This window comes from Melanostigma gelatinosum (genome assembly GCF_949748355.1).
Source record: "Melanostigma gelatinosum genome assembly, chromosome: 24".
NCBI lineage: Eukaryota > Metazoa > Chordata > Actinopteri > Perciformes > Zoarcidae > Melanostigma > Melanostigma gelatinosum.
In genome coordinates, this window is record NC_136657.1 from 4369462 (window position 1) to 4395552 (window position 26091).

Below are 26091 nucleotides of genomic sequence, written 5' to 3' on the forward strand. Positions count from 1 at the left end.
CGGACGTCTCGACTCCCGGGGTAGTGGACATTGATGTCTTCACATAGGTGGGGAGCGAACCCGGGTCAGCGCGATCCAAACCGGGAACCGTGTAAACGCACCATCATGTCACTCACGCTTTGAACTCTTCTCTCGCTACATTTGACTTCTTCCTTTGGCTGTTGGACCTCAAAAGTTACTGCACCACATAAGGATTGAACCCACAACCTCCTGTCTTCTAAGCAGTCGTCTATCACCACGAGCTATCTGATCTGATGCTCATGTCTGGTTCATTGCATCTTTGTCTCCTCTGTTTTGACTGGTTGACCTTAAGATGTAACGCATTACTGAAGGTACAAACTCATAACCTCCAGTCACTCATAACCCAGCCTCACGTATGTCAAGTCGTACATCTTCATACAATATTTAACTTCCTCATCTTGGGTGTTGGACCTTAAAATTCACCGCACCACGGGATGGAGCCCACAACCTCCAGACTCCTGATCGGTCCTCTATCACCCTGAGCCATCGGATCTGACACGCTGAGCTGCTGCAGCGTCACACATCCTCCTGCAAAAATAAACCATCACTCTTCTCTGTGAAGCTCCTTCAGTTTTGTTGTTAGTGTTTCAAATGTGTGGAGGAAACAGACTGGACCTTCCTGAAACACAGTTGGGGTTTCATCCTTTCACCTCATGTTGTCACGCATCACTAGTGTCAGCACTTTCACTCAAAAATCACTGCACCTCACAAGGAGCGAACTCATGACCTCAGGTCTTCTGAGCAGTCTGCTAACTGACTGAGCTATTTGGTCACACCGCCTTCACTCAGCTCTGAAACACAGAAAAACCTCTGGAACAAAACTAACATTCAAGCTCCTTTACAACAACGAGAGATTGTTCTGCACATTTACAAATAAAACATCAGATCACATTATGAATCGTCTTCAGCTCTGGTGTCTCTGATCGGTCGTGGAAGCAGACCGGACCTTCCTGGACCAGAGATGGATTTGATCCCTTCTCCTCAGGGCGCCACACGTCACTCGCTGTCAGCTGCTGATCTCGGTGAGCTGTCCCTGAAGCACCAGGCCCGCACATCTGTTCTGGGATTTGTTCTCCACACTGCTGCTGTGTTAATTTCTGACAATCACATTCCCAGCCCGCGAGTCGAGAACCGAGCAACATGTGAAAAACGAAATCCAACCCGCTTGACCACCTATGACGCTTTTCGACATTAATTCCCAGCCCGCGAGTCGAGAACCGATCAACATGTGAAAAACGAAATCCAACCCGCTTGACCACCTATGACGCTTTTCGACATTAATTCCCAGCCCGCGAGTCGAGAACCGAGCAACATGTGAAAAACGAAATCCAACCCGCTTGACCACCTATGACGCTTTTCGACATTAATTCCCAGCCCGCGAGTCGAGAACCGAGCAACATGTGAAAAACGAAATCCAACCCGCTTGACCACCTATGACGCTTTTCGACATTAATTCCCAGCCCGCGAGTCGAGAACCGATCAACATGTGAAAAACGAAATCCAACCCGCTTGACCACCTATGACGCTTTTCGACATTAATTCCCAGCCCGCGAGTCGAGAACCGAGCAACATGTGAAAAACGAAATCCAACCCGCTTGACCACCTATGACGCTTTTCGACATTAATTCCCAGCCCGCGAGTCGAGAACCGAGCAACATGTGAAAAACGAAATCCAACCCGCTTGACCACCTATGACGCTTTTCGACATTAATTCCCAGCCCGCGAGTCGAGAACCAAGCAACATGTGAAAAACGGAATCCAACCCGCTTGAGCACCTATGACGCTTTTCAACATGTTATACGATGACTTTTATGAGACTTTTTGCGACATTAATTCCCAGCCCGCCAGTCGAGAACCGGCCGCATGAAAAACCAGGAATCCAACCCGCTTGACCATCTATGACGTTTTGAACCCTAACCCTAACCTGTACTAAGTACACAATGTAAAACATGCAACAATGTAAAGAAACACAAGGTTTGATAAGATGCAACATTATATACACAGTTAGTAAGAATTATTTAATAAATAATTTAGAATAAATATTTTAATATAATTATTTAGATATTAATATTGGATGTTGACGACATATTACACTGTAAGTTCAGTAAACTTACTATAGTGTACTTAGTACAGGTTAGGGTTAGGGTTTAGGTTACGATGACTTTTATAAGACTTTCAACATTCACAATTTCATAACAATTTCCATGCCGCGAGTCGAGAACCGGCCGCTATCTATGGACGTTTTAATAAAATTGTTTAATTGTTTTTTATTTCTTAGGGTTTTTTTTAAAGCCTTTTTTAAAAGGACAGCCCCCTTGTGCCAGTGCCCCCCGTGGCCCTCTTAGGAGGGCCCCGCTCCCAATTAAACCTAACCTGTACTCAGTACACTATAGTAAGTTTACTGAACTTACAGTATAGTATGTCGTAAACATCCAATATTAATATCTAAATAATTATATTAAAATATTTATTCTATTCTATAGTGTACTGAGTACAGGTTAGGTTTAATTGGGAGCAGGGCCCTCCTAAGAGGGCCACGGGGGCACTGGCACAAGGGGGCTGTCCTTTTAAAGAAATAAAAAACAATTAAACAATTTTATTAAAACGTCCATAGATAGCGGCCGGTTCTCGACTCGCGGCATGGAAATTGTTATGAAATTGTGAATGTTGAAAGTCTCATAAAAGTCATCGTAACCTAAACCCTAACCCTAACCTGTACTAAGTACACTATAGTAAGTTTACTGAACTTACAGTGTAATATGTCGTCAACATCCAATATTAATATCTAAATAATTATATTAAAATATTTATTCTAAATTATTTATTAAATAATTCTTACTAACTGTGTATATAATGTTGCATCTTATCAAACCTTGTGTTTCTTTACATTGTTGCATGTTTTACATTGTGTACTTAGTACAGGTTAGGGTTAGGGTTCAAAACGTCATAGATGGTCAAGCGGGTTGGATTCCTGGTTTTTCATGCGGCCGGTTCTCGACTGGCGGGCTGGGAATTAATGTCGCAAAAAGTCTCATAAAAGTCATCGTATAACATGTTGAAAAGCGTCATAGGTGCTCAAGCGGGTTGGATTCCGTTTTTCACATGTTGCTTGGTTCTCGACTCGCGGGCTGGGAATTAATGTCGAAAAGCGTCATAGGTGGTCAAGCGGGTTGGATTTCGTTTTTCACATGTTGCTCGGTTCTCGACTCGCGGGCTGGGAATTAATGTCGAAAAGCGTCATAGGTGGTCAAGCGGGTTGGATTTCGTTTTTCACATGTTGATCGGTTCTCGACTCGCGGGCTGGGAATTAATGTCGAAAAGCGTCATAGGTGGTCAAGCGGGTTGGATTTCGTTTTTCACATGTTGCTCGGTTCTCGACTCGCGGGCTGGGAATTAATGTCGAAAAGCGTCATAGGTGGTCAAGCGGGTTGGATTTCGTTTTTCACATGTTGCTCGGTTCTCGACTCGCGGGCTGGGAATGTGATTGTCAGAAATTAACACAGCAGCAGTGTGTAGAACAAATCCCAGAACAGATGTGCGGGCCTGGTGCTTCAGGGACAGCTCACCGAGATCAGCAGCTGACAGCGAGTGATGTGTGGCGCCCTGAGGAGAAGGGTTCAAATCCATCTCTGGTCCAGGAAGGTCCGGTCTGCTTCCACGACCGATCGGAGACACCAGAGCTGAAGACGATTCATAATGTGATCTGATGTTTTATTTGTAAATGTGCAGAACAATCTCTCGTTGTTGTAAAGGAGCTTGAATGTTAGTTTTGTTCCAGAGGTTTTCTGTGTTTCAGAGCTGAGTGAAGGCGGTGTGACCAAATAGCTCAGTCAGTTAGCAGACTGCTCAGAAGACCTGAGGTCATGAGTTCGCTCCTTGTGAGGTGCAGTGATTTTTGAGTGAAAGTGCTGACACTAGTGATGCGTGACAACATGAGGTGAAAGGATGAAACCCCAACTGTGTTTCAGGAAGGTCCAGTCTGTTTCCTCCACACATTTGAAACACTAACAACAAAACTGAAGGAGCTTCACAGAGAAGAGTGATGGTTTATTTTTGCAGGAGGATGTGTGACGCTGCAGCAGCTCAGCGTGTCAGATCCGATGGCTCAGGGTGATAGAGGACCGATCAGGAGTCTGGAGGTTGTGGGCTCCATCCCGTGGTGCGGTGAATTTTAAGGTCCAACACCCAAGATGAGGAAGTTAAATATTGTATGAAGATGTACGACTTGACATACGTGAGGCTGGGTTATGAGTGACTGGAGGTTATGAGTTTGTACCTTCAGTAATGCGTTACATCTTCAGGTCAACCAGTCAAAACAGAGGAGACAAAGATGCAATGAACCAGACATGAGCATCAGATCAGATAGCTCGTGGTGATAGACGACTGCTTAGAAGACAGGAGGTTGTGGGTTCAATCCTTATGTGGTGCAGTAACTTTTGAGGTCCAACAGCCAAAGGAAGAAGTCAAATGTAGCGAGAGAAGAGTTCAAAGCGTGAGTGACATGATGGTGCGTTTACACGGTTCCCGGTTTGGATCGCGCAGACCCGGGTTCGCTCCCCACCTATGTGAAGACATCAATGTCCACGACCCGGGAGTCGAGACGTCCGTCTCCTCCTGGGTTTTCAGAGAAATGACCGGTGAGGGTTATGTAAATATTTTTATTCAAAAAGTTAGCTGAACAGCAAATTTTGAAAATTTGTTCCACCCCCCACTCTCTATTTTAGATCTCAGAGTAACCGCACAGCAGCAGAAGAAGACCCACGTCTTCTTCTGCTGCTGTGCAGTGAAGAGAAGAAACCCCGTCGTCCTCTGGTCTGGTCTGGTCTGGTCTGGAAAGTCTGCACTCATCTGAGGAGAGAAGAAGAGAAGGACAACGTTAGAGAATGCATCACATACATGTATTATTATTACTACTGCAACAATAAATACAACGTTATCATGAGTGCAAATTGTATTCGTACATTTTTACGACAAACTATACTGTGACTTTTTATAACAAACTACACTAATATGTTTAATGATATATTAAACTGATATATTCACATACTATACTTTGACATGACATGTTTTATGATATGTTATCAATATTTGTATTGCATGCTATACTATGGTATTTGTATGACATTACTATGAAATTTGATTTGAAACGTGACATTTTTATGCCTCTTTTATAGAACACTAAACTAAAACTTTTGACATACTATTTTTTGAAAATATGTATGCAAAACTACATGATTAGTTTTTACTATTACATTAGATACCATATCTAGATGTTTTTATGACATTTTAAGACATACTATACAATAACTTTGTAATGGCACATCATACCATGGTACTTTTTAAGACTTCATGACATACTATGATGTTTTTATGACATACTATACAATCAAATCATTTGTTTTACTTTATAACTAAATCATGACTTTTTTATGGCATAGTATAAGAAAAGTAGAGTCAATAATATATAAGATATAATAATATATGTTATGATGTAAAGCATTTAGAGGTGTACATGTGCTTACAGAACATTACAGACTCCGTGTACAAAACTGCAAAACATAGCTAATTACTGTTTAATGTGATGTAACATCCACCATGAACACAAACACATGCAACTATGCCAACAAACAGTGTAATGCCGCTGAGATCCAATTATAGTTTCTCACCCACCATTGTATGTTATTAATACTAGTTATAACGATTTTTTTATGGCTAACTATGCTATGATGTATTTTTGACATTTTTTGGTTTTCCATATTTTGAAATATTGATAGTATTTCATGATATAATCTTCTTCATTCGGTAATATCTTTATGATGCGACTTTTTATGATTTTTCATGGTATATTAAACTATGACAATTTATTTCATGACACTATGACATGAAGTCTTTTATGGCATACTTTAGTATATCTTTATGAATATATTTATAGCATACAATACTGTGTTTTATTACTTTTTTTCATGGCATACTATACTGTGACATTTGTTATGACTTGATACTATTACTTTTTGTGATACTATATTGTCTTTTTTATGATATCTTTATAGCATATTATATACTGTAACATTTTTCCACAACTTTTTTTATTACACTGTATTATGAATATATTTAAGGCATACTATAACAATAACAACAAGTACTACTACTAGTTGATTTGATAATTACCAAATGATGCACCAGTTGTGGTCTCCTGCAGGCTCTTCTCGGTCATTCAGCCTTCTGGACAGAAAACAGGGAATTTAACACGTTTACAAAATATATGAAGTCTCTTCTGCTCCAACGACAGACTCTGATTCAACATTATTAAATATACTTTTAATGACACACTGTTAAAACTGTTCACGTTTTATTTCATGACTTTTTATGACTGACATTTTTAAAAGACATATTTCATGACATTCTTTGATTTGTTTCATTGAAGTTTGATGGCATCCTATGCTATGATGTTTTTATGAACAATATGACACTATACTATGACGTCATGTGCTTTAATGACTATACTTACTTTCTTATGACATACTGTGATTTTTTAAGAGTTTATATGACTTTTTATAACATACTATATCATGTCTTCTTCATGACTTTATGACATACAATGTGTCTTTGCATGACATAGTATACTATGAATTATGAATGAACGTTTTTATGGCATACATGTTTAATGACATTATTTTGAATTTCTTTTATGACATATTATTTTATGAGTTTTATGGCATATTTTATCAAGATTGTTTTAAATTTAATTTCTTTATGCCGTAGTATTCTTTAATACTATGGCATTTTTCTGACACTATATCTTGATTTAAGGCATAATATACATATTTGAATGTCTTTATAGCATATACTAAAACATGACTTCCTTTATATACATTACGGTACGTTACACAGCTAGCTAGCATGCTACAAGTGTTAGCAAAATATGCAGTTGTACTTCACACTTAACACTGTGAAGAAGTAAAAAAAATAAAGATGTATTCATTCACTAATCCGTTATATTTTCCCTAACACCATACAGTACATTATCAGACAGCAACACAGTCCGCCTCTGTCTTTTTTCTTGATGTTATTCAGAGCTTGTGTTTACATTAGCATACGTTAAGCTAATGCTAGCTAACTTAGCAATGGACTCAGAGACAAGTGTTCGTATTAGTTTGTGTTGTTGTTGTTGTGGCCGTTCAGTCCCTGATTGACATCGTAACTCACAAGTAACGTCCGCACGAGTCTCCCTTTTCCTCCGGTCCTCCATTTGTCAATTGTTAATCACAATTAAGCGACAAACCAGAAGTAACCCATCGGGTCGTTGTCAGCCATCTTGGATTCGTCTACTGGTCAGTTCGTCAACCTGAGCGAAGTCGAGCCTCGGCGAAGTCGCTCCTCAGCGAGAACCAGCACAGGACGGGGGTCCTGGGGAGTCATTGATTGCCACATTATTGTCCGATCATCTAAGATCTATTAACATGTCCCTCGCCATTCATTTTGACAGTGAATGTCAGCCTATGGCTGTGGTTGTGCACGTCCAATTTCTGTCAGAATCACATGCATATGAGTGTTTCCAGGTCCACACCTCATTCACCCAAGGTACTTAATCAGTTACTGGACTGCCCAACGATTGAGATAAATGTTATAAAACAGATTAGATTAGGTAGATGTCCCCATATGCTTGTCCATTTCCTGAAGCCACTGTCTACGTAATTATAATGGTGTGCATGCTAGTCAGTATGTGTTTTGAAAAAACATACATCTGTTGCTGTTTCACCATGAGTGGCCCTTGGTGTTCCTGAGTATACAGGTGATGGGGCTGTAGCTGCTGGCCCTCGAGTCCACCGCATGGAGCTGCACTGTAACCCAGTTAACAAAAAGGTCGTCAGCAAATGAAATGCATGATTATAATATTAGAGCTGCAACTAATACTTCATTTCATTGTGGTGTCTCTAAACTTGAAAACCCAACTGAGAGGGAGAGCTGACCACGACAGCACCGAGCCTCTCTGACAGCTTACTAACGACTCTAAAACTCTAAAACTAACATTTAATGCAACACTTGAGCGAACAGAACATTCAGCTTCACTGCAGGTTCTGAACAGCAAAATAGCCACGTCGTGCTGCAAGCTTCTCACTCAATCACTAACCCGCTTGTTTTGGAAGATTTAACAGGAAGAAAAGTAGAGTAAAGTAAATAATACATTCGATACAATAATATATGTTGTGATGTGCTTTAGATGTGTACATGTGCTTACAGAACATTACAAACTCCATGTATACAACTGCAAAACAATATTCCTCAAATATTTCTTTCAGTATCTCAATCGTCTTGTTTTCAGCTCCGCAGATGCCTCAACAAATGTGTCTTTCTAATCAAATTTGAGGAAAACAACTCTAATCTATAAAACTTTTACAAAATTGAACTAATTGTTTTTGGCGTTATCTATAATTGGTAAATGATAATCATTTTTTTGTCCATTTGACATAATTGGCCACCTCGATTACCTAATAATGTGCTAATGTGATGAAAAATCGACCACAAACGCATGCAACTATGTCAACAAACACAGAGTGTAATACCTCTGAGATCCAATTATAGCTTCTCACCCAGCAGCAAAAACAAGCACTGATTAGTGTCCGAGAGAGGCACCTCATTAGCAGAGCTCGCCTCCTTCACAATGACTCTTTAAAGTGACACATCTAAACCACAGAGGCACCAGGCCAATCGGAGGTGTTAAAAAAACAAACGGTAGCAATGAAAACAGGTAAACAAGTCAAGTTCATGACTCGAAAAGTTTTGAAACTCAGAGCAGTCGTCCATTCTCCATTCATGCTGGTGGATAAATAAACTTTTATGGCAGTTCACTTGGCTTTAGACTGAAATCTAACTGTAGAAAACTCTATTTAAACGTTGTTGGTTGAACATTAAACTGGCAAAAATGAGCTGGATGGGATGTGTCACCTAAAAGACTGACTGTGATAATTAGGACAGAATTACATACAGAACTAAATGTGTAGAATACTTAGTGTACTTACTAAATGTATGAAACTATACGACTGTGTATGCCCATTAGATTCCATCAAAATAGAGTAGATATGTTATCTTTTGATCCTGTGTAGTTGACAGATGTTCTGAATATGATGGACATGACCTTTTGATCCCAGATGTAGTAGAACGTGGTGGTTTGATGATCCTCGGCCTTCAAAGAGAGATGTAGAGCTCGGGCCGCCGTGATGAACGATGAAGCCAGAAGGCCGGAACAATCAGCACTGCGACCTCCTCTGGGCTGAGGAGTCCGGCTCCTTCTGTGGCTCCTCATCTGGAGCTGTGAGGGTGTCGAAAGGTTTTTTAAAAAGTCATTCAACACTATTTTAAAAACAAGGCACATGAATTCGACCAAACGATTTACGAAGGGTTAAGACAAATACATGTGGAAGTGTTTGCACTCTTGAAACACCGATTTTCAGGAAATGGTGTCAGGTGTGTGTAGCCAAGGTTCAAACAGATACTCATAATACACTCAACACTTCCTTATTATTACGGAAACAATACTTTAGCTTCTACTCTCGGGTTTCTACTAGAACATGTTGACATGCTTTAATGTTCATAAAACTCTTTGTTTTTATCATAATGTCTGTTTGAATACACCTGAATTCAGCTGGGTCTCATGTCTGACACATCAGATACAGCAGTATACAAACATGAGATTCAGAACTTTGTCCAGTGGTGCGACAAACCTCAACGTCAAGAAAACAGAGGAGATGGTATTCAAATCCCCAAATACATTGGAGACCACTCACCAGTGGTGATCCACAGTGGTGTATCGTAACGAAGTAGAAATACTTCATTACTGTACTTAAGTACGGTAGTTTTTTTGGGTATCTGTACTTTACTACTTATATTTCTGTTGACTTTTACTTTTACTTCACTACATTTTGCAAAGAAAACTGACACTTCTACTCCGATACATTTCCCCTGAAACCTTCGTTACTCGCTACAAAATCAAATCTATCTTGAGAAACAAAATGAATCACGAGACCAACGTCGGGGACTGTGGTGGAACACAGACTGCAAGCAAGCAGGTTTGGTGAATCAGTGGTCCTAGCTTGCAAGTTAAATCATTGGTTAATCACGTTAATGCACAATTGCAAACAAGTGCTCTCAAACGTTAAGCCTGTTGTTGGGACCGGAGCTGTGGGCAGCATCAAAACGGTCAACACAAAGCTGGTGAGTGTCTTTGCTTCCAGGTTCTCACCAGATCTAGACGCTGAAACATTATCTGCGTATCTTAAGGAAAAACTCAGCCGGGAGGTCAACTGTCTAAAGATCGACACTGTCCACAGAAGATTCAGCTCATTCAAAGCATCTGCTGAATGCAATGAGTTTGATGAAATGTACATTCCGGAGCTCTGGCCAGAAGGGGCATTTGTCCGGCGCTATTTTGAGCCCCGCAGGGCGGGAGTTATCGGCTCTAACCATGCACTTGCTGTGGGGGGAATTTTTTTTTTTTACCGAAGCAAGACTTGGAAAAACTCAACTCTTTTAATGATAACTTTCATGGTGCTGGGGAGTCTACAACTGACTTTGGCATGGGAATAGTCAGAGGAAGGATTCCAGGGGGTGTGGCTATTCTCTGGAATAAGAAGCTTGACTCTTTGATAAATGTAGTCAGGCTTGGTGTTGACTGGTGTGTTGCAATACAGTTTACTCATGATGATAAGGAATTCATTATCCTAAATGTTGATACACCCTATGAGTGCAATCACAATGAGGATGAATATCTAAATAGGCTTGCCTTCATCAATTCCTTCATTCAAGATAATACTTCTTCTCATATTTATGTTATTGGGGATATGAATGCAGATATCTCAGACACAAGCTCAGTATTTTCCAAGCACATGGCTCAGTTTTGTAAAGACAATTATTTTATATTATCAAGCAAAGTGCTTTTGCCTACAGATAGCTACACATACATTAGTGAGGCCTGGCACACTACATCATGGCTGGGCCATTGTATTCGTACAGCTGATGCTCATGCTTCATTGGGATGTATGGGCATTCTTTATGGCGCAGCAACAACTGATCATATACCGTTTGCTATGTCGATAAATGTTGAACATCTACCGGCGCTATCTAGAAATGGAAATAGTGTCAACACAGAAAAACTTGACTGGTCAACTCTCACTGAAGAGGACGTCTTAGTGTATTCTGCTCGTACAGACCAGTCCTTCAGTCATATTCATCTAGCTAGAGATGCAGCTATGTGTACTGACGTTAACTGTAAGGATGTAGTGCAATGGAGAGATCTCTGCTTCATGTACAATGATATAGTAAGTGCTCTGTATAAAGACAGCAAGCCCTACTACAAGCATCATAATCATAGTGAGAATTCTGGCTTACTGGTATGCGCACCAGAGTATGCAAGTAAAATGGAGTAAAAGTGTGTCAGCCCCATTAGGGGTTAGCAATGGTGTCAGACAAGTTCTGTTTAATCTGTATATTGATGATCTGTCCAAGCAACTGAAAGCCTGTAATACTGGTGCATGATTGGAAATACTCTGGTTAATCACATCATGTATGCAGATGATCTGGTGATCTTTAGTCCCTCTAGCGCTGGTCTTCAGCAGCTCCTCACTATATGTACTGTGTACAGTGTGGAACATGACATCAAATACAACGCCAGTAAGAGTGCTATCCTGATCTGTAGAACTAAAGAGGACAAATGTCTAAACTTCCCTGACTTCAAATTGTCTGACAATAATCTTGGTGTCTGTAGTGAAGTCAAATATCTTGGTCATTTTTTAACAGAACACATGACCGATGATAACGACATTTCCAGGCAATGTCGTATGATGTCTGCACAAGCAAACAGTCTCTCACGTTAGTCTGGTCTGTGTACAGATGGAGTGCAGATGTCTCTGTTCAGAGCATATTGTACTCCACTCTACACTGCACACTTGTGGTCAAACTACAAAAAAAGAGTCTACAGAGACTTCAAGTAGCGTACAATGACGCCATGAGAATACTTTTAAAGAGACCGAGATGGAGTCGTGCTCGTGAAATGTTTGTGGCTGCACGAGTCAACACTTTCCAAACAGTTTTAAGAAATCTCATGTACAAATTCATCTGTAGACTGAATGACTCTGTAAATGGGATCATACTTGTTTTAACCAACATAAGGTTTAGCACCACACGCTACCAGTCCCAGCTGTGGCGACATTGGTACAGCTGTCTCTTTGTAAGGCATTGCTCGGCCTATGTACTTTTATTGTTTGTGTCTGTCTTTTTATGTATCTGTCTGTATGGACCCCGAGTCTGAAATAAAGTCAATCTATCTATCAAAGCCGCGGGGTTTTGATTCCCAGTGATGCCCAGGATGCTACATGCTATCAGCTAGCGGGCGACTCCCTGAGTAGAATTCCACTCTACGATGACTGATTTCATGATGGAAGCAGAAATGGAAGCGTCATGTTGTGGATGATCAGATGGAGTTATGATGGTAGCAGTCGCCCAATTGCAGATTCAGCTTGAGCAAAACCTTTGCCTGTTGTGTTCAAATCAGGCCATAGGAGTTTACAAGGCAGGTGTCCTTTCTCTAAACACTGACCTGATGCATCAAGTGGATATGTTTTGCTGAACATAATATTATGCATTGGCCCTCTACATCCTCTAGTCTAATAAGCAGACTTATAAACGCACTGTTACAACTCCTTCATTGTGTCATATTGCTTTTCGGAGAATTATGATGATAAGTTCATAGTAGATGCAAAAGCATACTGATGTACAATATATTATGTTGAACATCGTTGGTCCTGGATGGATCACAGCCAACCCAATCATGTTCAACACAGCTCATGTCCTTGCTCATGGTGGCCACAGCACTTAAAAGAATAAACTTCATAATTCTCAAAATTCGGACCCTTTGCTTTTTTATTAACAGCATTTACTTGTACTTTTACTTTCAATGAACAGGTTATGATGTACATTTAATGTCAGAAAATTACTTTTGTACTTAAGTACAATAAACATCAGATACTTTAAGACTTTTACTCAAGTAGTATTCTAAACGGTGACTTTGTACTGGAGTAGTTTTCCAGTAAGGTATCTTTACTTTTACTCAAGTATGGCTTTTGAGTACTTTATACACCACTGGTTATCCATGACCAGAACATAGCACAGGTCGACTCTTACAGACACCTGGGTATACGCATTGACAACAAACTGACATGGAGTGTTCAGGTAGAAAATGACTGCGCTAGGGTCCAACAGCGGCTACACTTCCTTCGTAGGCTGAGGGTCTTTGGTGTCAACCAGAAAGTGTTGCTCCTCTTCTACCACACTATAGCTGAGAGCATCCTACGGTTTGGCATCGCAGCGTACAGCTGAAAGCCCAGATTACCCGGCTAACACAAAGAGCCATGAAAATCATCAGACAGGCCCAGAAGATTATTTCAGACCCCTCTCATGTCCTCCACTCTGCTTCTTCCCTCAGGCAGATGCTTCAGAGTCCCCCAGTGCAGGCTCGACCGCTTTAACAACTCCTTTGTCCCCCTGTCCACCAAAGCCCTAAATGGCAAGCTAGCCAGAGCCGAACCCGTAACGCTGATTCTGATCTTCACTGGACACATGCACTTTCTATGATGATTCTATGTTGAGGAGGCTGCTCGACTCTTACTGTACATATTATGTACACTATTACGATGAGTACAGGTGTGCTGTACGATGGGCGGTGTGCAATTTATTTGCTGTGCATGTACTGTAAGGTACTGTGTGTGCGTGCATGTGGACTGGCGACAGTCTGTGTATGTATGCACTGTGTTATTTTTGTGTTTTTTTAGCAGCAGACACTGTATGTGTCCAAGACAAATTTCCTTCAGGATGATAAAGTCTATATTACCTTATCTTACCATCTGTCTTCAGCGGAACTGCTAGGCAGTTTGGGCCCATGTTTACTTCCTGTCAGCTGATGTCATTCACACACACCCTGCAACCGGGTATACACCTAATAGCTCGTTTAAAGACACAATTTGTGTTGCGTTTCCAGACTTTCACAGTATTTATACAGCACTAGGTGCTGCTTTATAATAAAAAAAATACAAAAAAATACATGCAAATCTCACTTTTTACAATATGGGACCTTATGTCTGATCTGAAAGTGGTCGGTTGACACACAATGTATGAGTGAAAAAACTAAAGATAAGTGTGAAAAGATAAACTAGAGAGGGGTTAATGACCTTTAAGATGATGATGAGGGGCACAGAAGTTACATCATCTCTTTGATTGTAAAAGTGGGAGGGAGATGAGGAGGATAAATCAGCTGTCTACTGGAGTATAATTTCTCATCCCTGCTTCCCTCCTCCCTGATGGACAGCACCGAGGGCTCTCTGCTCTGCTTTCCCAACCTCAACTCCTCCTGCAGGCGGCTGCCTAAACCCCGCTCCGAGACTGCTCTGCTCTACACCCTGCTGGCCTCCGTCTCTCTGCTCACCGTGACTCTCAACCTGCTCGTCGTCATCTCCATCTCCCACTTCCGGCAGCTCCACACCCCGACCAACACCCTGCTCCTGTCTCTGGCCGTGTCCGACCTGATGGTGGGGCTGCTGGTGATGCCCATCGAAGGCCTGCGCTACGTGGAGACATGCTGGCTGCTGGGAGAGGTGATGTGTGCTCTGACTCCTTATGTTTCTTTCTCTCTGGTCTCTGCCTCTGTGGGCAGCATGGTGCTCATATCCATAGACCGTTATGTTGCTATCTGTAACCCACTGCTCTATGCCACAAAGATCACCCTGAACAGAGTTAAAACATGTATCTGTATATGTTGGCCTTGTGCTCTTCTCTTCAACGGCTGGTTTATAATGGGACACTTAGGGCAGCCGGACAGGTTCAACTCCTGCCATGGGGAGTGTGTGTTGGTCATCAGCCACATCTCAGGAACTGTTGACCTTTTTATCACCTTTGTTGGGCCCTGTACTGTCATGGTTGTTCTCCATATGAGGGTGTTTATTGTTGCCATTTCTCAGCAGCGTGTCATTCGTTTGCAGACCGCTGCTACAACTGTTACGTTAGCTCCAACCGCTAAAAGATCAGAGAGGAAGGCAGCCAGGACTCTGGGGATTGTGATAGCGGTGTTTCTAATGTGCTTCTGCCCGTATTACTATCCCTTTCTAGCAGGCAAGGAGTCCTCCAATAGCGCGTCATTCTATGCAGTGTTGTTTTGGATCGTGCTAATTAACTCCTGTTTGAACCCTCTGATTTATGCTCTGTTCTACCCCTGGTTTAGAAAAGCTATCAAACTCATCATTACACTGAAAATACTGCAGCCTCACTCTCAGCAGGACAGGATCCTGTAGACTAAATTATCTGTGTTTTGTCACTTTTCAGTTTCAAAGAAACATTACATCTGTATTACCTGTGTGTGTGTGTGTGTGTGTGTGTGTGTGTGTGTGTGTGTGTGTGTGTGTGTGTGTGTGTGTGTGTGTGTGTGTGGTCTGATTACTCACTGTGTGGTCCTCAATGCACTAGACAGTGGCTTCAGCTGCAGACTTTCTTATTCTGTCACACGCTGCTGAAAAACATCATTACACATAAGATGAATGCAATGTTATAAAGTGACACGAATTGTCTATCATTTTTTGTATCATATGGGACTTCAAAACATTGCCAGGATTTCCCTTTTATTGCAAAGTTCCTCTACTTCCTCATTACCGTTGTGTTTTTTAAACTGGGAATAATCTCCACTGAAAGATGTTGAGTCTGGTATGATTGAACAAAACTTTTACGGCTGCTTCTCTGTGCTGTTTTTGACTCTGAGATGATTTATTTCCTGTAGCAAGTGAACAAATATAAGCCTGCAATTTTAAATCTCTGCCATGCTGTAGTTGTGTTTAACATGTAAATTACTGCCATGCAAAACTGACATTGCAATAATAAAAGTCAAATACAGAACTATACTTTTGTGTGTTATTCATCCACAGATGTAAGTGTAAAGCTGGATTTCTCGCCTGTCTGTGAACAAAGCCTGCAAATCATGTTTGAGAAAATGGTTATTACATTACATCTAAAATGGTAAAATATAAATAGTAGATCTATATATCTCTTTGAAATGTGTATTAAGACAACAGTGCTTTAAATTTATTCTCGTTTCAAGATTACAAGTATTACTATTTTCATTGTACAACGGGGCTGCACAACGAAATGCAGATTGTAACAGTTACATCAAAATATACAAATTCATAACAGATGGTTACTTTATTCATCCTGAAAGGGGAAATTTGTTTATAGCAGCAAAAAATACACTTAAGCAATCAAAACAACAGAGTAAAAAATATGAAGCATAAAAATGCACAATATATACAATAAAAAGAACAGAGTGAAAAATATTAAATATGAAAATTTAACATGACATACAATGAAATAGAATCTTATTAATATGATATTATTATTATAATTGCATATTGTACTATTTTGCATTATGTTGTTGGAGACTCATAACAAGACAAATACATCTTATAGCCTGTCCTCAATACTATAAGAGGCAAAGGTTGCACACTATTGTTTTACTGTCATAATCACACTATTGTTTTGCTATCATAATCACACTATAGTTTTATTATCATAATCACACTATAGTTTTACTGTCATAATCACACTATTGTTTTGTTATCATAATCACACTATAGTTTTACTATCATAATCACACCATTGTTTTATTATCATAATCACACAATAGTTTTATTGTCAGAATCACACTATAGTTTTACGATCATAATCACACCATTGTTTTATTATCATAATCACACAATAGTTTTACTGTCATAATCACACTATAGTTTTACTGTCATAATCACACTATTGTTTTATTGTCATAATCACACTGTAGTTTTATTGTCAGAATCACACTATTGTTTTACTATCATAATCACAATTTAGTTTTACTATCAGAATCACAAGATTGTTTTACTGTCATAATCACACCACAGTTTTACTATCATAATCACACTGTTGTTTTCCTATCATAATCACACGATAGTTTTACACTCATAATCACACTGTAGTTTTATTGTCATAATCACACTGTTGTTTTACTATCATAATTACATACTCAGCTGCAGTGCAGTCCTCGAGACAATAGGGGGCGATGTTGCGCTGTAACATTTAAAGCTAACGCTGTTGACAGCAATGGGGACAGTGTGGATTTAACACCTTAACCTTTATGTAACCGTGTGTATCATTGAACTGCTTTTATTAAAAGCATGTTATGGACATTGTGTCAGGCTGGCGGGGCCGTATTTAAGGTAAAGACACTGTTTATTTGACACAAACAGTCTTTTTGTGCTAGATGAAAGGTTGGCCAGCTAACGTTAGCTGCATGCTAACTAGCTGCATGCTAACTTTAGCCCTATGCTTTAGCTGGAACAGTCACTTTACGTTAGCCAGTTATTTCAACCGCTAGCACCTGACATTTAAGCTTTCTATGTGTGCATTTATATTAATAAACACTGATTTCTATCTGAACCCTTCAAATATATATATATATATATATCTGTAACGTTACTGCACTACTACTAGTTTAGACCTTGTAATCGATCAAATAACTCACCTTACATTTCACCTGCGGCACTTAGAGGCCACGCATTTACGGGATGACGTCATTAACCGGAAGCACTTGGACACTAAATATGACCCAGAAACTTGAATATAATTTAAGAACATTTTCTACAATTATCCACAACCGTAACATTTGTTCAAGGAAAAAAATGTATAATCTTGTCAGACATAATAACTTTCAACCTCTTGCAACCACCACCAAACAGTAAAAGAGCTATTTTACAATATTAACATCCATGAAACATTGGGGGAAATTATATAGATTCATCTCATTAACCAAAGACTCCACCCTAACCGTAGGAAGCAGTAGTAGGAGATCTTTGAGGTAAATGTGGGTATAATTGGGACAGATTAAGTGATTTGTACGTCACTATGTGTCTTCTGTCTCTGCAGAACTCCCAGCGGACGGTGCCCAGACTGTGGCCGACTCCAGTCCAGCAACGATGGGCCTCCCGCTTACCCATGAACACCGTGGTGCTGTTTGTGCCACAGCAGGAGGCCTGGGTGGTCCAGAGGATGGGGCGCTTTCACCACATCTTAGAGCCGGTAATTATATTCGTTTAAACGTTTAAAGTGGTATTCATTTCTCCTCTAGCTCTCGCTATGTGTTTTTAGACGGCTTAAAGGACACATATTGTGCTCATTTCCAGGTTCATTCTCGTATTTTGGGTTTCTACTCGAACATGTTGACATGCTTTAATGTTCATAAAACTCTTTGTTTTTATCATACTGTCTGTTTGAATACACCTGAATTCACCATCTGTCTTCAGCGGAACTGCTAGGCAGTTTGGGTCCATGTTTACTTCCTGTCAGCTGATGTCATTCACACACACCCTGCAACCGGGTATAAACCTAATAGCTCGTTTAAAAGGCGCAATTTGCGTAGAGTTTCCAGACTTTCACAGTATTTATACAGCACTTATAATAAAAAAACAACAAAAAAATACATGCAAACTTTTTACAATATGGGACCTTATGTCTGATCTGAAAGTGGTCGGTTGACACACAATGTATGAGTGAAAAAACTAAAGATAAGTGTGAAAAGATAAACTAGAGAGGGGTTAATGACCTTTAAGATGATGATGAGGGGCACAGAAGTTACATCATCTCTTTGATTGTAAAAGTGGGAGGGAGATGAGGAGGATAAATCAGCTGTCTACTAGAGAGTATAATTTCTCCTCCCTGCTTCCCTCCTCCCTGATGGACAGCACCGAGGGCTCTCTGCTCTGCTTTCCCAACCTCAACTCCTCCTGCAGGCGGCTGCCTAAACCCCGCTCCGAGACTGCTCTGCTCTACACCCTGCTGGCCTCCGTCTCTCTGCTCACCGTGACTCTCAACCTGCTCGTCGTCATCTCCATCTCCCACTTCCGGCAGCTCCACACCCCGACCAACACCCTGCTCCTGTCTCTGGCCGTGTCCGACCTGATGGTGGGGCTGCTGGTGATGCCCATCGCAGGCGTGCACTACGTGGAGACATGCTGGCTGCTGGGAGAGGTGATGTGTGCTCTGACTCCTTATGTTTCTTTCTCTCTGGTCTCTGCCTCTGTGGGCAGCATGGTGCTCATATCCATAGACCGTTATGTTGCTATCTGTGACCCACTGCTCTATGCCACAAAGATCACCCTGAACAGAGTTAAAACATGTGTCTGTATATGTTGGGCTTGTGCTCTTCTCTTCACCGGCTGGTTTATAATGGAACACTTAGGGCAGCCGGACAGGTTCAACTCCTGCCATGGGGAGTGTGTGGTGGTCATCAGCCAAATCTCAGGAACTGTTGACCTTTTTATCACCTTTGTTGGGCCCTGTACTGTCATGGTTGTTCTCTATATGAGGGTGTTTATTGTTGCCATTTCTCAGCTGCGTGTCATTCGGTTGCAGACTGCTGCTACAACTGTTACGTTAGCTCCAACCGCTAAAAGATCAGAGAGGAAGGCAGCCAGGACTCTGGGGATTGTGATAGCTGTGTTTCTAATGTGCTTCTGCCCGTATTACTATCCCTCTCTAGCAGGCAAGGAGACCTCCACTAGCTTGTCATTCTTTGCAGTGTTGTTTTGGATCTTGCTAATTAACTCCTGTTTGAACCCTCTGATTTATGCTCTGTTCTACCCCTGGTTTAGAAAAGCTATCAAACTCATCATTACACTGAAAATACTGCAGCCTCACTCTCAGCAGGACAGGATCCTGTAGACTAAATGATCTGTGTTTGGTCACTTTTCAGTTTCAATGAAACATTGCATCTGTATTACCTGTGTGTGTGTGTGTGTGTGTGTGTGTGTGTGTGTGTGTGTGTGTGTGTGTGTGTGTGTGTGTGAGAGAGTGGTCTGATTACTCACTGTGTGGTCCTCAATGCACTAGACAGTGGCTTCAGCTGCGGACTTTCTTATTCTGACACACGCTGCTGAAAAACATCATGACACATAAGATGAATGCAATGTTATAAAGTGACACAAATGTTCTATCATTTTTTGTATCATATAGGATTTAAAAATGTCAGCAAGATTTCCCTTTTACTGCAAAGTTCCTCTACTTCCTCATTACCGTTGTGTTTTTTAAACTGGGAATAATCTCCACTAAAAGATGTTGAGTCTGGTATGATTGAACAAAACTTTTACGGCTGCTTCTCTGTGCTGTTTTTGATTCTGAGATGATTTATTTCCTGGAGCAAGTGAACAAATATAAGCCTGCAATTTTAAATCTCTGCCATGCTGTAGTTGTGTTTAACATGTAAATTACTGCCATGCAAAAACTGACATTGCAATAATAAAAGTCAAATACAGAATATACTTTTGTGTGTTATTCATCCATAGATGTAAGTGTAAAGCTGGATTTCTCGCCTGTCTGTGAACAAAGCCTGCAAATGTGTGAGAAAATGGTTATTACATTACATTTAAAATGGCAAAATATAAAGAGTAGATCTATATATCTCTTTGAAATGTGTATTAAGACAACAGTGCTTTAAATGTGTTCTCGTTTCAAGATTACAAGTATTACTATTTTCATTGTACAACAGGGCTGCACAACGAAATGCAGATTGTTGTCCCATTTTGCCACCGAACAAAAAGTTATTGTAATATTTATATATATATATATATATATATATATATATATATATATATATATAGAGAGAGAGAGAGAGAGAGAGAGAGAGAGAGAGAGAGAATAAAAAATACATATGTAAAGACATAAAAAAGAAGTGCCTTGAGTGTAACAGTTACATCAAAATATACAAATTCATAATAGATGGATACTTTATTCATCCTGAAAGGGGAAATTTGTTTATAGCAGCAAAAAATACACTTAAGCAATCAAAACAACAGAGTAAAAAATATGAAGCATAAAAATGCACAATATATACAATAAAAAGAACAGAGTGAAAAATATTAAATATGAAAATTTAACATGACATACAATGAAATAGAATCGTATTAATATGATATTATTATTCTAATTGCATATTGTACTATTTTGCATGATGTTGTTGGAGACTCATAACAAGACAAATACATCTTATAGCCTGTCCTCAATACTATAAGAGGCAAAGGTTGCACACTATTGTTTTACTGTCATAATCACACTATTGTTTTGCTATCATAATCACACTATTGTTTTGTTATCATAATCACACTGTTTTACTATCATAATCACACTCTTGTTTTGCTATCATAATCACACTATAGTTTTGTTATCATAATCACACTGTTTTACTATCATAATCACACCATTGTTTTATTATCATAATCACACAATAGTTTTACTGTCATAATCACACTATAGTTTTACTGTCATAATCACACTATTGTTTTATTGTCATAATCACACTGTAGTTTTATTGTCAGAATCACACGATAGTTGTACTGTCATAATCACACTTTAGTTTTACTATCAGAATCACACGATTGTTTTACTGTCATAATCACACCACAGTTTTACTATCATAATCACACTATAGTTTTACTATCATAATCACACTATTGTTTTACTATCATAATCACACGATTGTTTTCCTATCATAATCACACGATAGTTTTACGCTCATAATCACACTATTGTTTTACTATCATAATCACACTATTGTTTTCCTATCATAATCACACGATTGTTTTACTATCATAATCACACTATAGTTTTACTATCATAATCACACTATTGTTTTACTATCATAATCACACGATTGTTTTCCTATCATAATCACACGATAGTTTTACGCTCATAATCACACTATTGTTTTACTATCATAATCACACTATTGTTTTCCTATCATAATCACACGATTGTTTTACTATCATAATCACACTATAGTTTTACTATCATAATCACACTATTGTTTTACTATCATAATCACACGATTGTTTTACTATCATAATCACACGATAGTTTTACGCTCATAATCACACTATTGTTTTACTGTCATAATCACACTATTGTTTTCCTATCATAATCACACTATTGTTTTACTGTCATAATCACACGATTGTTTTACTATCATAATCACACTATTGTTTTACTGTCATAATCACACTATTGTTTTACTATCATAATCACACTGTAGTTTTACTATCATAATCACACGATTGTTTTACTATCATAATCACACTATTGTTTTACTGTCATAATCACACTATTGTTTTACTATCATAATCACACTGTAGTTTTACTATCATAATCACACGATTGTTTTACTATCATAATCACACTATTGTTTTACTATCATAATCACACTTTAGTTTTACTGTCATAATCACACTGTTGTTTTACTATCATAATCACACTATAGTTTTACTGTCATAATCACACTGTTGTTTTACTGTCATAATCACACTATTGTTTTACTATCATAATCACACTATTGTTTTACTATCATAATTACATACTCAGCTGCAGTGCAGTCCTCGAGACAATAGGGGGCGATGTTGCGCTGTAACATTTAAAGCTAACGCTGTTGACAGCAATGGGGACAGTCTGGATTTAACACCTTAACCTTTATGTAACCGTGTGTATCATTGAACTGCTTTTATTGAAAGCATGTTATGGACATTGTGTCAGGCTGGCGGGGCCGTATTTAAGGTAAAGACACTGTTTATTTGACACAAACAGTCTTTTTGTGCAAGATGAAAGGTTGGCCAGCTAACGTTAGCTGCATGCTAACTAGCTGCATGCTAACTTTAGCCCTATGCTTTAGCTGGAACAGTCACTTTACGTTAGCCAGTTATTTCAACCGCTAGCACCTGACATTTAAGCTTTCTATGTGTGCATTTATATCAATAAACACTGATTTCTATCTGAACCCTTCAGATATATATATATATATATATATATATAACGTTATATATATATATATATATATATATAACGTTATATATCTGTAACGTTACTGCACTACTACTAGTTTAGACCTTGTAATCGATCAAATAACTCACCTTACATTTCACCTGCGGCACTTAGAGGCCACGCATTTACGGGATGACGTCATTAACCGGAAGCACTTGGACACTAAATATGACCCAGAAACTTGAATATAATTTAAGAACATTTTCTACAATTATCCACAACCGTAACATTTGTTCAAGGAAAAAAATGTATAATCTTGTCAGACATAATAACTTTCAACCTCTTGCAACCACCACCAAACAGTAAAAGAGCTATTTTACAATATTAACATCCATGAAACATTGGGGGAAATTATATAGATTCATCTCATTAACCAAAGACTCCACCCTAACCGTAGGAAGCAGTAGTAGGAGATCTTTGAGGTAAATGTGGGTATAATTGGGACAGATTTACTGATTTGTACGTCACTATGTGTCTCCTGTCTCTGCAGAACTCCCAGCGGACGGTGCCCAGACTGTGGCCGACTCCAGTCCAGCAACGATGGGCCTCCCGCTTACCCATGAACACCGTGGTGCTGTTTGTGCCACAGCAGGAGGCCTGGGTGGTCCAGAGGATGGGGCGCTTTCACCGCATCTTAGAGCCGGTAATTATATTCGTTTAAACGTTTAAAGTGGTATTAATTTCTCCTCTAGCTCTAGCTATGTGTTTTTAGACGGCTTAAAGGACACATATTGTGCTCATTTCCAGGTTCATTCTCGTATTTTGGGTTTCTACTCGAACATGTTGACATGCTTTAATGTTCATAAAACTCTTTGTTTTTATCATACTGTCTGTTTGAATACACCTGAATTCACCATCTGTCTTCAGCAGAACTGCTAGGCAGTTTGGGCCCATGTTTACTTCCTGTCAGCTGATGTCATTCACACACACACTGCAACCGGGTATAAACCTAATAGCTCGTTTAAAAGGCGCAATTTGCGTAGAGTTTCCAGACTTTCACAGTATTTATACAGCACTAGGTGCTGCTTTATAATAAAAAAACAACAAAAAAATACATGCAAACTTTTTACAATATGGGACCTTATGTCTGATCTGAAAGTGGTCGGTTGACACACAATGTATGAGTGAAAAAACTAAAGATAAGTGTGAAAAGATAAACTAGAGAGGGGTTAATGACCTTTAAGATGATGATGATGAGGGGCACAGAAGTTACATCATCTCTTTGATTGTAAAAGTGGGAGGGAGATTAAGAGGATAAATCAGCTGTCCACGAGATAGTATAATTTCTCATCCCTGCTTCCCTCCTCCCTGATGGACAGCACCGAGGGCTCTCTGCTCTGCTTTCCCAACCTCAACTCCTCCTGCAGGCGGCTGCCTAAACCCCGCTCCGAGACTGCTCTGCTCTACACCCTGCTGGCCTCCGTCTCTCTGCTCACCGTGACTCTCAACATGCTCGTCGTCATCTCCATCTCCCACTTCCGGCAGCTCCACACCCCGGCCAACACCCTGCTCCTGTCTCTGGCCGTGTCCGACCTGATGGTGGGGCTGCTGGTGATGCCCATCGAAGGCCTGCGCTACGTGGAGACATGCTGGCTGCTGGGAGAGGTGATGTGTGCTCTGACTCCTTATGTTTCTTCCTGTCTGGTCTCTGCCTCTGTGGGCAGCATGGTGCTCATATCCATAGACCGTTATGTTGCTATCTGTGACCCACTGCTCTATGCCACAAAGATCACCCTGAACAGAGTTAAAACATGTGTCTGTATATGTTGGGCTTGTTCTCTTCTCTTTAACGGCTGGCTTTTGATGGGACACTTAGGGCAGCCGGACAGGTTCAACTCCTGCCATGGGGAGTGTGTGGCGGTCATCAGCCACATCTCAGGAACTGTTGACCTTTTTATCACCTTTGTTGGGCCCTGTACTGTCATGGTTGTTCTCTATATGAGGGTGTTTACTGTTGCCATTTCTCAGCTGCGTGTCATTCGGTTGCAGACTGCTGCTCCAACCGCGAAAAGATCAGAGAGGAAGGCAGCCAGGACTCTGGGGATTGTGATAGCGGTGTTTCTAATGTGCTTCTGCCCGTATTACTATCCCTCTCTGGCAGGCAAGGAGACCTCCACTAGCTCGTCATTCTATGCAGTGTTGTCTTGGATCTTGCTAATTAACTCCAGTTTGAACCCTCTGATTTATGCTCTGTTCTACCCCTGGTTTAGAAAAGCTATCAAACTCATCATTACACTGAAAATACTGCAGCCTCACTCTCAGCAGGACAGGATCCTGTAGACTAAATGATCTGTTTGGTCACTTTTCAGTTTCAATGAAACATTACATCTGTATTACCTGTGTGTGTGTGTGTGTGTGTGTGTGTGTGTGTGTGTGTGTGTGTGTGTGTGTGTGTGTGTGTGTGTGTGTGTGTGTGTGTGTGTGTGTGTGTGTGTGTGTGTGTGTGTGTGTGTGTGTGTGTGTGTGTGTGTGTGTGTGTGTGTGTGTGTGTGTGTGAGAGAGTGGTCTGATTACTCACTGTGTGGTCCTCAATGCACTGGACAGTGGCTTCAGCTGCGGACTTTCTTATTCTGTCACACGCTGCTGAAAAACATCATTACACATAAGATGAATGCAATGTTATAAAGTGACACGAATTGTCTATCATTTTTTGTATCATATGGGACTTCAAAACATTGCCAAGATTTCCCTTTTATTGCAAAGTTCCTCTACTTCCTCATTACCGTTGTGTTTTTTAAACTGGGAATAATCTCCACTGAAAGATGTTGAGTCTGGTATGATTGAACAAAACTTTTACGGCTGCTTCTCTGTGCTGTTTTTGATTCTGAGGTGATTTATTTCCTGGAGCAAGTGAACAAATATAAGCCTGCACTTTTAAATCTCTGCCATGCTGTAGTTGTGTTTAACATGTAAATTACTGCCATGCAAAAACTGACATTGCAATAATAAAAGTCAAATACAGAATATACTTTTGTGTGTTATTCATCCACAGATGTAAGTGTAAAGCTGGATTTCTCGCCTGTCTGTGAACAAAGCCTGCAAATCATGTTTGAGAAAATGGTTATTACATTACATCTAAAATGGTAAAATATAAATAGTAGATCTATATATCTCTTTGAAATGTGTATTAAGACAACAGTGCTTTAAATG

At 40.0% G+C, this 26091-nt stretch overlaps 3 protein-coding genes and 1 long non-coding RNA gene across 6 annotated transcripts; 3 read left to right on the forward strand and 1 right to left on the reverse strand.

The window, feature by feature from the left end:
• Positions 1–4768: 4768 nt before the first annotated feature.
• LOC306797195 lies at positions 4769–25524 on the reverse strand. 2 transcript variants are annotated; one of them, XR_013773103.1, is made up of 8 exons: positions 25460–25524; positions 19947–20011; positions 15507–15571; positions 9158–9331; positions 7764–7862; positions 7228–7428; positions 6190–6243; positions 4769–4869 (listed from the first exon to the last, which is right to left on the reverse strand). It is a non-coding gene; the product is annotated as an uncharacterized lncRNA (long non-coding RNA). The 2 variants fall into 2 exon arrangements; XR_013773104.1 differs by lacking the exon at positions 25460–25524 and having other exon boundaries at positions 19947–20384.
• On the forward strand, positions 14370–15479 carry LOC306797192 (trace amine-associated receptor 13c-like; the record flags this gene model as incomplete). The annotated part of the gene is made up of 1 exon (XM_079296423.1): positions 14370–15479. One exon carries the CDS (start codon positions 14370–14372, stop codon positions 15354–15356), a length of 987 nt encoding a protein of 328 aa, XP_079152549.1. The 3' UTR covers positions 15357–15479.
• LOC306797189 (trace amine-associated receptor 13c-like) lies at positions 18814–20392 on the forward strand (the record flags this gene model as incomplete). The annotated part of the gene is made up of 1 exon (XM_079296420.1): positions 18814–20392. One exon carries the CDS (start codon positions 18814–18816, stop codon positions 19798–19800), a length of 987 nt encoding a protein of 328 aa, XP_079152546.1. The 3' UTR covers positions 19801–20392.
• LOC306797194 (trace amine-associated receptor 13c-like) lies at positions 22543–25448 on the forward strand (the record flags this gene model as incomplete). Of its 2 annotated transcripts, XM_079296427.1 has the most annotated exons (3): positions 22543–22677; positions 23432–23584; positions 24261–25448. In XM_079296427.1, the coding sequence occupies one exon, from the start codon at positions 24391–24393 to the stop codon at positions 25219–25221; it is 831 nt and encodes a 276-aa protein (XP_079152553.1). In that variant the 3' UTR covers positions 25222–25448. The 2 variants fall into 2 exon arrangements, with proteins under 2 accessions (XP_079152553.1, XP_079152552.1); XM_079296426.1 differs by lacking the exons at positions 22543–22677; positions 23432–23584 and having other exon boundaries at positions 24253–25448.
• Positions 25525–26091: the final 567 nt, after the last annotated feature.